This window comes from Equus przewalskii, chromosome 19 (assembly GCF_037783145.1).
Source record: "Equus przewalskii isolate Varuska chromosome 19, EquPr2, whole genome shotgun sequence".
Classification (NCBI taxonomy): domain Eukaryota; kingdom Metazoa; phylum Chordata; class Mammalia; order Perissodactyla; family Equidae; genus Equus; species Equus przewalskii.
The window spans coordinates 7099197-7111219 of NC_091849.1; the positions used below are offsets into that span (position 1 = coordinate 7099197).

General features: G+C 47.7%; 1 protein-coding gene across 1 annotated transcript in view; it reads left to right on the forward strand.

Moving 5' to 3' along the window:
- Positions 1 to 1195: 1195 nt before the first annotated feature.
- Positions 1196 to 12023, forward strand: part of LY86 (lymphocyte antigen 86) — a 64826-nt gene continuing 53998 nt past the window's right edge. The window contains exon 1 of the mRNA XM_008517543.2: positions 1196 to 1543. Coding sequence (XP_008515765.2) covers positions 1417 to 1543 — 127 coding nt within the window. The 5' untranslated portion in view covers positions 1196 to 1416. The remainder of the gene's footprint in view (positions 1544 to 12023) is intronic.

Genomic DNA, 12023 nt, shown 5'->3' on the forward strand with positions numbered 1-12023 from the left:
CTGTGCATTGATTGATTGATATGGGTGAGCCAGAACTGATGATTTCAGTCAAATACTCGTTCTCAGTAAGCAGAACTCCTTAGAGGAAATAGCTTACTCCTTAGGCCTATGTGATATACAAAATGTTGTTCGTCATATAGCACAAGAATGTTTTGTTAAGAAATAAAATTTCTTTAAAAAATTGTACGCTCTGCAAGAGACCAAATCCTATAATGTAAAGCAGAGATTCTCAAACTGTGGCCCCCAGACCAGCAGCATCAGCATTGCCGGGAACCTGTTAGAGAGGCAAGTTCTCAGGCCCTGCCCCCGCCCTCCTGAAGCAGAAGCGCGAGGTGTGGAGCCACGATCTGTGTTAACAAGCCCTCAGCTGACGCTGATGCCCACTCCCATCCAAGAGCCGCTGCTCTCACGCCACCATGCCTCCAGAGCCGTTCAGTGGTCAGTTTTGAATGTTTTCCAATGCCAGTGCAATCCCTGAATAGTGATTCTTTTTATCACCAGGTCCTTTGATTCACAGAAATCTGTGGCCCAGTCCTCAGCTGACCGGGTTTCCCTGCTGGTGGCTGCTCAGAGCTCTCTGTCAGAACATCTGCCCCCTGCACTGCCCTCCTAGGTCCTTCTCCTGGTGTCCTGGTGCTGGTCAGCACCAAAACAATTAAATCCCCAGTCTTAAAAGGGAGGCCCTCACAACCGCCTTCTCCCCCACCCCTTCCACCAAGCTGAACCCGGAAATAGAACATAGCTCCCTTTTCAGGGCCATTCCCTCCACCTCGTCTCCAGAGACCACATCTGCTCCTCCCAGAACGAGGCCCTGTTCTGGCAGCTGCACAATTCACTGCTGAAATCCTAGTCTGGAGAGCGGAGTTGAAGCCAGAGGAGAGATGCCAATAGGGCAAACACCTCATTCCAGATTCCAAATGTCATTCTGCAGCCCTCCAAATGCCAAATGCTGCCTGACAGCCCCAGCCAGGTCCCTAGTCTGTGGCCACATAAGAGGCCTGCGGAGACACGTGGGGCCTGCTGATGGAAAACACGTGGTAGCCTGGGCTTTACCTTTCCTGAGTTCGCCGCTCCACCTGGCAGTACGGGCTCTAAGGAGGACTGTTTTGTGGGGGCCCGAGGCATAAGGTTATGCATCACTTGCGAGCTCCTCCCCATGAAAGCAGAAAGTCACCATCCAACCTACCTCAGACCCAGACTAGCCTCAGCCTGTTGGCTCAACTGCCCGAGGTCCTGGGGGAGCAGTATTCAAATGCCTCTGCCAACTGCCTTTTGGTTCTCACAGTTGTGCCCCAGGAACATATATGAGAAGTGAAACTGAACATGTCACCCCCTCAGTGAGGAGAGAGGAAGAGCCCTGAAAGCCCTTTTTATTGGGCCTGTTATTCTTCTGTTGGTCACTCACACACCCTCGCCATGAAGGCTTTCATGGCTGCCTTCCTTGTCTGGACTCTGATTTCTGCCAACGGCGGCGGCGGGGAAGCCTGGCCCACACACACAGCCTGCAGGGACGGGAGCTTGGAAGTACTCTACCAGAGCTGTGGTAAGCTGCCTCAACATTTGTGTTTATGGGGAAATTAAGCCACAGATGTGGCTGCTAAGCGCTTTGCTGAGGTGGGTAAAGGGTAAGGGACCGGAAACTGAACACTTTCTCCACTTGGAGCAGGTCTGCGAGGGCCATTGGGAGCCCTTGGGAGGAGAGGGGTGGGGTGGGAGAGAGCCTGAAGAGACCAATAAAGAGGACAAGAAAAGACATTGAGAGTCTAAAATAGAAATTCACTGATACCACAGAGCCTGAAAAAAAACAAAATGACCACTGAGTTTACCAAATCGTGAAACCTTGCCAGTTCAAAATTAGGAAAAGAGGCTTCTCGTAGCACCCCTGTCTCCAACTGTGTGCCTGGAATGTCTATCCAGCTTATTTAGTTTTCAATTTGAGTGAAAAGATCACTTATGCCAAAAGAGAAGGTGCGCGTCTTTCTGATGATTTTCCTAGAGCTTCCGTCACAGCAGCATCGCTCATTAATTCAACAAACGCTTATCTCGCAGGTATCAATTCCAGGGTTTTCTCTAGTGCTAGGCACAACAAAAGGGAATGAGCCACGGCCATCACCCCAACGGGCAAATAGCTGTACCAACAGAAATTGCAATTCGATGGATAGAATGCAGGCAACTGCCATAATCAGGGAGTGAGGCGACCCTTTGGGATGCGTATTAGTCTCCTAGGGCTGTCACAACAGAACACTACAGAATGGGGGGCTTAAACAACAGAAATTTATTTTCTCACAGTTCTGGAGGCTGGAAGTCCAAGATCACCGTGTTGGTAGGGCTGGTTTCTCCCACAGCTTCTTGCCTTGGCTTGTGGATGGCTATCTTCTTCTGTCTTCACTTTCCTCTGTGCCCACACATTCCTAGTGTGCCTTTCTCTCTTCTTAGAAGGACACCAATCATGTTGGATTAGGCCCCCCTCATTTAACCCAATTGCCTCTTTAAACACCTAATCTCCCAATACAGTCATATTCTCAGGTACTGAGCATGAGGACTTCAACATATGAATTTTGGGGAGACAAAATTCAGTCCATAAAGGGGACCAGAGTGGGGAGAAATGAGCCCAGCCTCAGGATCACATCTTGAATGAAGATTAGAGGGAGTGGCTCACAAAAAGTCACAACATTGTGGAGTATGACACTTTGGAGGTAGACAGGGTGCAGAATGCTGTTTGGACTGAAGGCGGTGGAAGGGAGGTGCCCATTAAGCCTCTAAGTTGGCCCCGCATAAGCTGGTGTGTAGTGAAGATATTGCACTTGAGCACATAGCTGACCCCTACGACTGCCAGAGCTGCCTCAGAGAGGCCAAGATGGTCAGGCTGGTCTCCGGAGCCATTTGTCCAACTTGACTTTACTCCTTTAAAAAGAAGGACAGGGAGCCTTAAAGTGCCCGCATACACAAATTTTTAACGTAAATGCGAGTGAATGGTTGGATGCTGGAGGTATTGATTTCGTTATTCTTGCTCTTCCCATGTGGATGGGATGCTTTCTGCTGGCATCTATTCATTTTAGGTACAGTGTGAGAAGCAAGACTTGAGATGAATGGACTGCTCAGGATTTTGTTTTCCCAATTCACCCTCCCATAAAAGGTTGCCATGGCAGGTCCATCTCCCTGAGCAGCCTGCAGCCTGCAGCCAAGCCTGGCACAGCCTTTCAAGACACTGGCAGGAGAGGCAAGAGGAGTGGATGCATGGGGGAAAGAATAAGAGCCTATCACCCACCTCCGGGGTTATCTCCTCCCTCTGAAGGGTTGGTGCTCCATGGTGTCAATGAATGTCGGGCACAAGCCCTTCCCTGGGCACTTGGAAAATAGGAAGGGAGGAGACACAGTTCTCATCCAAGACCAGTGGGGGATCAGATGATTACGCAACAGGGTAAATGCTCTGTGTGAAGACAGGAATGGAGGCATGTGTCATACACCCGGGGAGGTTGTGGTTGGAGAGGGTGAAGTTGGGGACGAAATCCTTCGGGGAAAAGGTCATCAAGCTTGAATTCAACCTTAAAGAATGATAAAAATAGTAATTAGAACATCTCATGTTCATGGAAGGTTTATATGTGCCAGGCTCCATGCTAAAAGCTTTCTCTGTGTTATTTCTTATTTTACAGATGTGTAAACTGAGGGTTAGAGGTGTTAGGTAACTGTGCCAAGGCCTCACACGCAATAGTAGCAGAATTACATCCCCGGTGGCCCAGAGAAGGTATTGAGTGAATATTTGTGGAATTAAAATGAAGTGATCCCAGGCCTGCTTGACTCCAGAGTCCATGCCATTATTCTCCTGCTGTCTAGACTTTTGTTGGAAGGCAAGTGGAATAGAGGTGGGAACTGGAAGGAGAACTTTGGCAGAAAGAATGGCCTGTGTGAAGGCAGGGAGATGTGACAAGGAACAGAGTCCAGGGAGCCACAGAAGGGCTGGAACACAAGGAAGGGATGAGAGATGAGGTGGGAAATGGGATCAGAGCCCCAGTGTGATGGTGAATTTTATGTGTCAACTGGACTGGGCCACAGGATGCCCAGCTGGCTGGTTAAACATTATTTCTGGTGTGTCTGTGAGGCTGTTTCGGGAAGAGGTTAGCATTTGAATTGGCGGACTGAGTAGAGCAGATCACCCTCACCAGTGAGGAGAGGCGTCATCCAATTGGTTGACAGCTTGAATAGGACACAAAGGTAGAGGAAGGGTGAATTCACTCTCTACCTGACTGCTGGGCTGGGATATTGATCTGCTCACAGTGGTCCTGGCCCTCAGGCCTTCAACTACACCACCGGGCTTCCTGGGTCTCCAGCTTGCAGATGACAGATCGGGGACTCCTCAGCCTCCATAATTACGTGAGCCTATACCTTATAATAAATCTCTTTCTAGATTATAGATCTCTGTGTGTGTGTGTATATATACATAATATATAATATTTATGGATGGTTGCCTGGAGCACGTGCAGCTCATTCATTACTGTAAGTAGTCTAACTTTCCCCTTGAGTAACCTAGACCTGCATGTGCTACATTCACAGAAGGTGTGTATATATCTGTACACACACATATATGTATATTCCACTGGTCCTGTTTCTCTGGAGAACCCTGCCTAATACACCAGGAGACTCAGACAAGGTTGAGCTGCATCCTTTTGGCAAAGAGGAGGATGCATTTTGTAAAGATCCCTCAGGTAATGGGTAGGAGCATAAATGTTAGATTGAAAGCTATTTGAGGCTAGAGGCAGGATTTGTAGCCTGTAGGAGCAATAATCCAGGGGAAAAAAAAAGAAGAGAGCCTGAACCAGCATCATTTCGACAGCCTTAATGTCAGTGGGAATCTTTGGTACACTTTGCGGTCAGCATAAAGGAAAGCAGTGTCCTGGGAGTTCTCCAGGGATGGGCCCTGCCTCTTTGCTTGAGAGCTTTTGAGTTATCAGGGGCTGAATGGCTGCATACCCCTCCCCAGATGGAGATGGTCCCCTCTTCAGCTGCTGGATTCTCAGCGGGGCAGCCCCCCAGGCCTTCACATTGATAACATACTGCAAAGGCTACATGTTGTAAGCACCAGCCCTGGTGTTTAGACAGCTTAGTGCACATCGGGGGCTTCTAGAATCCCAATATGCACAGTGCTGTCGGAGGGTTGGCTGACAAGAATACAAGGATCCATGTTGTCTGGGTTAGAGCTTCTCTTTTAGTTGGGGGAGGGGGGAGATCCTAGGCTAGAAACTGTTCTGAATAATACAATAATCCTTCAAGGGAAAGAAAGAGCCTCTTAAGCAGTCACTAGGCTCTGAATACTGACCAGGAAGTGAGCAAAATTTTCTGAAAAAGCAGAAGTCTTGATCTGTCCAGGTGTTAGTGCTACCGTAAAGAAAAGAGTGCCAGTTTTTACAAAGGCAAAAGGGGGAACAAAAGCAGTCAGGGGCCTTTGTTTTGTTAAATCAGAAGATAATTCTGAGGGCTAGAAAAAGCCCAGGGACCCACCCCACGCACATGCCACAAAGATCCTCCACTGTATTTGTTTATATGCTGCCTCCATCACACAAAGGCATTAGAAAACACCTGTGCTGGGAAGATGAACTTGGAAGTGGGAGAAGCAGGGTGAGGGGAGGGAAGGAGAGGGGACTAATAAAGCCAGGGAGGTGAGGACATGTACAACAGATGAGCGGTGTGAGGGATGAGAGCTTGGGGTCTGGAGTCAGCAGACCTCATTCCAACCCTTGGGCAGTCCCCACCCTTGATTGAAAGCGGGTGTATGAGTTTCCCACGGCTGCTGTAACAAGTTACCACTTGGCAGCTTAAAATGACACACGTTTCTTCTTTTCGAGTTCTGGAGGGCAGATGTCTGAAGTCGGCTTCACTTGGTCAAAGGCCACACTGTCTTGGAAATGCGAGGGGAGGCTCTCTTCCCTCGCCTTTTGCCTTTCACTGCTACAGCTGCACTCCTAGCATTTTTGGCTCCTTACCCCTTCCACCGTCCTCAAAGCCAGCAGCATAGCATCTCCTTTCTTCTTCTGTCACGTCTCCTTCTGCTTCCCTCTTGTGAGGACACCTGATAAGGATAATCTCACTATCTCAAGATCCTTAACTTAACCACGTCTGCAAAGTCCCTTTGCCATGTAAAGGAACATTCATAGGCTCCAGGATTAGGACATGGGCATCTTTGGGAGCCATTATTTGGTCCATTACCATAGGGGTAATAATTTTCCCCACCTCGCAGGGCTGTGTGGGGATTAGGTGAAAAGGACGGCATGAAAAGTGCTGCACACATGCTACAGCTTCAGGAAATCTTTGCTGCTGATGACTTGTCAGGTATTTTACAGTCACTAGAGGTGTGTTTGACTATGCGCTTTCTTAAAACCAAATCAAACAAGGAAATTACATTGTTTGCAAAATAAAACCAGTTTTTAAGGAAATGTTCAGCTTTTCCTGGGATGAGCTGTGAGACAGATTTCTCCCTGGAGTCGATGGCATCTCAGACAGCTTCTCCGTAAGAGATGCCGCGGTGTCTCACACCTCCTGTTTCTCACGGTGCCCCTCAGCGTGGACCAACGGCTCATCACTCAAATGCAACTCAGGATCAGTTTTTCAAAGGGCCACGATAGACACTTCCGTGAATGCAGCACTAGCAGGTCTGGGTTTCTCAAGGGGAAAGTTCAGCTACCTGTAGGAATGGATGAGCTGCATGTGCTCCAGGCAGCCATCCGCAAATGTCACTATTACTGCCATTCTTGTTGTTGCTGCAGTTATGGGGGGTTTGATAAGAGTTGGAGAGCAGAGATCTAGGTTGTATTTTCTGGCAAGAGCCTTGCGTGTAGACCTCAGTGCTGCCATTTAACATGCTTTGACGTCAACAAGGCAGAAAGGACGGTCATAAAAAGTAAGAGACCTGTGATACATGCCTACAGGCTGCCCTTTTGGTTTCCCTGATGTTCACAGTCAACCTGGCCATTCAGGTGGCTCCTAGGAGTAATCTAGGGCGGGGCAGGGTCAGCAGATGAAGCCTGCAGGCCAGACCTCACCTCCTGCCTGTTCTTTTGTGGTCAATGAGCTAAGAATGGCTTTTACATTTTTAAATGGCTAAAAAACTCAAAAGAAGACTAATATTTGTGACATATAAAAATTCTACGAAATTCACATTTCTGTGTCCATAAATAAAGTTTTATTGGAACACAGCCACACTCATTCATTTGTGTGTTGTCTGTGGCTGCTCCCGTGCTGCAACGGCAGAGTGAGCACTGTAATAGTGGCTGCATGGCCCACAGACCCTAAAATATTAACTATTTGGCCCTTTACAGAAAAAGTTTCCTGCTCCCTGGCCAAAGTTAAAAAGGAATCTCTCTAGCTCTTCGCCAGGTGAGGCCCTCAAGTTCTGAGTCTTCCAGATGATTCCAGCCATAGAGAGGCTGCATGGCCAAGTGAACTTGACACCAAAACCACCATGATTGCAAGGAATTTGTAGGATCCCTTCGAGAGCATCATCATTGCCTTAATAATTTCTTGCTTCTGCATAACATTTTACAACTTATAAAGTCCTTCCATTACAAGGTGTCATTCAATGCTTATAAACAGCCCTAGGAGGTACCTAGGATGTTTATCTTCATTTTCCAGGTATAGAAACTGAAGATCATACATACTAACTATCTTAATGAAGTAACATACCTGAGCCATGATACAAACCTAAGTGTCTGATTCCATGCCCAGTGACTTAAAGCTGTACCATGGAATTCTGATACGGAGTAACCCAGGCCATCTTGCCCCAGAAACTAGGCTGCAGACAGGGGAAGGCACAGCTCAAAACACTCAGTCTTCGGAGGAAGAGTTGAAAACCCTTAGTTCTCCATGGACTAGCAAAGAAGGAGGAGGAGGAGGAGAAGGAGAGAAATTTGTCTTCTGACTCAAGGATTATCTCCTCTTCCCCCACCCCCTCTAGCCTCCCATCTCTGCACACACTCAGGCCTGGGCCAGCCTGGCTCTTCCCAAGGATCCGAGGTCCATCGGGCCCCGCAGCAGCCACGGGTAGAGGGACCCCTCTCTCTACCTGTTTCAGCCGTGCGTACCAAGTTCTCTTTATTGAAGGTGTCTGAAATGACATCTCCCAAATTAAAAGAAGTGAGTGGAGGGCCACTTGCTGGTCAGTGAGAATAGCTTATTTTGTGCCAGGAGCCCTCCCATGCAGTTGGCATACTAATTTCATAGGGAAACCCTACTTCCCTAACATCCAACAGCAGTTTCCTCTGTGGAAAAGTTGGTGGGTCAGGAGGGGGAGCCCATCTCTGGCAGGAAGTTGAGGGCTGTGGGTGGTCTCTACAGCACCTGGCCAGTCACCTGGAGGTTCTAGGGTCAGGGGACCACGGCATCCACTCACCATGCTTCAAACTTGCAGTTGACACCTGCTCGCCTCTCCGTTGGGGCTGTCGGCCCCATCCACTCTGCCTAAACAGGTTTTGTGTGTTGCTGAAGTTTGCTACAGGCTGGGCATTTCATCTGACCTCCAAGAAGTCCTTAATTCTAAAGTCAAAATCAGGCCACGTGCACCTGAGTAATCCATCAAGATAGTCAAACGGGACAATTAATCAGACTTTAAGAATGCAAAGCAACGCTGGCAACATCTCCTCCAAGACAGAGGATAAACTGCAAATGACCCAGCTGCCCAGCAGAATGAACAGGCATGTGGATAAAATGTGTTCATAGAAACATTTTTTTAAAACGGCCCTGGGAGGAAAGAGACGGGGAAAGAACTGCTTCCCTCAAAATGTAATAATTCTGAAGCAAATGGAGCACAAGACAAACACAAAAGAAGGAGCATCAAGAAATAATAATAATGGAAAACAGTCCAGGCCACATAGTCATTTAACAATACTTTAAAATATTGCACAGAGAAAGTAATTTCTCTCTTAGATTATTTTCCTGGATTAATAGGGATAAAAAAAACTGTGCGGTTAAAGAAAAGCAGACAAATAGCCACAGAAACAAAGATGCAATTCCAGAGGGATAGCTTGGACGTGCAGGATTAAACAGCTAGCTGCCTTGAGCAGAGCGAGGCCTCTTTGCCGAAGCTTAAAGACAGGAAGTTGATAAAAATATAAGAATGTCACCACTGAGATGCAGATTTGTTTTAATGGGAACAGGAAAAGGTTGAAAGTGGACAGCAGCTGGAGAAGAAGAAATCCTGTGGGTGTGTCCTGCTACCAGGCTGCAGGTTCCTCCCTGCATCTGCGGCGTTTGGTCGTCATTACCATTTACAGCCAAACCTCCAAGGCCCTGTTAATTCTCCTAAGCACTTTTTAAAAGAGACACTGAGTCACTTAGTGAATAGGGGCCTAAGAGGGAAAAAAGCCAAGAATCTGAATCTAAGAGGCCTCTTCTATACAGGCAGGAAATGTCCTCCCAGTGGCTGTTCAGGGCTCATCCTCAGGCAAAATCTCCAGGGGCAGCTTCGCTCATGTGTTGGAGGAGAATCTTTGGAAAAGTAGAGATGGGGCGGGTGGGGGGAGGGGAGACTACAGCTCTGCAGCTATTTTTGTAGAAACTGCAGCATAGGGGACACGCCCCCAAAGCAGCCACCAGTGTGAGGTCCCGGCGGAGGCTTCAGACTCAGGTGTGCAGAAGGGGGAGTCTTAGGGACAAGAGCAGCTGTTTTTCCTAAGGCCAGGAAAGCCAAGATGAGAGAGCCCTTTCCCAGCTCAGCTTGTGCAGCTGGAGCCCCTGGCAGAGCCCAGCAGGCACCTGGCTCCCAATGACGAAGGAGCACCCAGCTGGCAGAGCCCTCAGCAACACCGAGAAAAGCAGTCGCACATAAAAGCAAAGCAGCAGCTTTGCTCTGGGATCCTACACCAGCCAAGCGGGCATCGGAAGAAGATCCCCTGGGAAACAAGTATTTGCACATCGGGCTGGGTGCAGCCGATGGGTGATTCATGCTCAGTGGGCAATGTGCTAGTCAGCATCGCCAGCCTTGTGTGGGATCCAAGAAGGCACAGTTGTGCATCCCTTCTTGAAATTCTGCACCAGTTCCCCTGCAGTGCTTCTCTGCCTGCAGAACAGAAATGAGCGGTAGCCAGCGCAGTGGCCGGGAGGGAAAAGAAAGGATCCTCAGCCCAGAAAGTGCTGTTCTGAGCACAACTGATAGCGGAAGCTTCACCCAGGCTGCCTGCTGAGCCAGTGCTGTCAATGGGCTCCCTTATTTGAGGCCTGACACCTGCCCTCTGGCCAGGTGGAAACTGAGCTAGCTCCCGTGAGAAATCCAGAATAGAACGATCAGGTTCCCCCGCCTGTTCGCCGTTAGAATCCTCTCCCATAGCTGGGCTTTTTCTTACAGGGCTTCTCTGTATGTTGTAGTGCTCAGTTTAGTCTTCCTATACTGTAATAAAAATATCTCTTTAAACAATTAAACTCTACTGGCATAGTTAATAAATCAAAACTTTGTAAATTTCACAAATTAATTTTATCACAGACATACATACATTGGTCACAAATTTATTATTAGAATTGTCTTAAGCATTTAAATTAATACAGCAGATCTTTAAAAATGCTTTAAAATCCTTAAAAGCAGGCAAAGCAAATACGAATTATCACAGTGATTATTTCATTTATTATTACCTTTTTTCTTAAACTAGTGTTAAAATATTGATATCATGAGTTTAAATTTCTTCATCACCTTCACACTGATATTCATTCTTACCTGTATTCTTACACCTTCTTGGGGTTACACTTAGCTCAGTATTGTCCTTGGTGTCTAGTATGTTCCAGACCAAAGATGAAGGCTATCACGTCAGACCAGCCGAGCATGCAGGTTTTGAGTTACCAATCAGTGGATTCTGGGCCTGGGGGCTGGTCAGCAAGTGGAGGTCTCTATACTTAAACTTGACCTATTACATCCTGAAGACTTTGGAAGACCCTTCGCTTCACAGAGATCCCTGCATCCTGGTGCTTTTTCCTCAAATGCCGTGTGCTTTGCCGGGTCATTGTGATGTTCTTCATTGTCCTAGCACTACTGTGCATTAACCTGGTTGGTCAACATTGCTGGAAACGTATGCCTGCCACAGTAACGTCAAAACTAATAGAGGGACCATTTAGAGGAGATGATGAATTTTGCCCGCATGGTTAAGGCTCATCTTTACAACATTCAGCTGATTCATCTTAGAACATAGCATTGGATCATTTTTCTACTTGGATCTTCTACGTGATTGCTGGTGCTGATTTGACTATTGTCCAGCTTTCTATCCAATTTTTGTATGGGATCATTTGAGCTGATCCATCCTTCTGTCCTATTTTTTTCCAAGCTCTTCTGTTCTATTTTTTTCTGGCTCATTCACAATTCTTTGTCCTTACTCCTACCTTCTTACAAAGATAGAGAAAACCACATAGTTCTCTCTGGTCTATCCATACGGGTGGAAACACTCTGAATCCCTAAATAAGTAAGAACAAGGCTTCGTGTTCATCTGGTACTTGGGATGTAACCCAACCTACTTCCCGTCATTGTTAAGCCTGCATCACCCAGACATGCTTGCTAAGTAATTCTTAAAGACAGAATCACGAAAGATGACGTTTTCAAGAGCTCAAAACAACAGGCACAGTCTTTCTTCCTATTCCTGGCAACTGCCTGGTATTGTTAATGCCATTTGCCCCAACCAGCAAAAGAGAGGAAGCTCCCAGTGGTCTCCTGCTGCAGCCCTCCCACCCCCCCCAGGTCAGAGACGGGCATGACAGGCTACACTGGCAGTGGCTTTCCGGCTTTCCAATCCCTGGGCCAGCGTGGTCGTAGAGGACTGCGGCCTTTCCGATCACAGTTCACGGTAGCTGTATATCCACAAAGGGAGGACAGGGAACCTGCTCCAGCAGGGGGCAGGATTCTAAAGTGGCTCTGGGATGCAGCCTTACGCTCTGTGAGGCCAAATGACCAGCTTCTGACACTCCCGCCTTGCAGCCATCTATTGTGTAAATGAATGTTAATTGACCCTGAAAAGAGTCAGGCTTGGGGAAGGGGTGTGTTGCATGACCACCTATTTCTC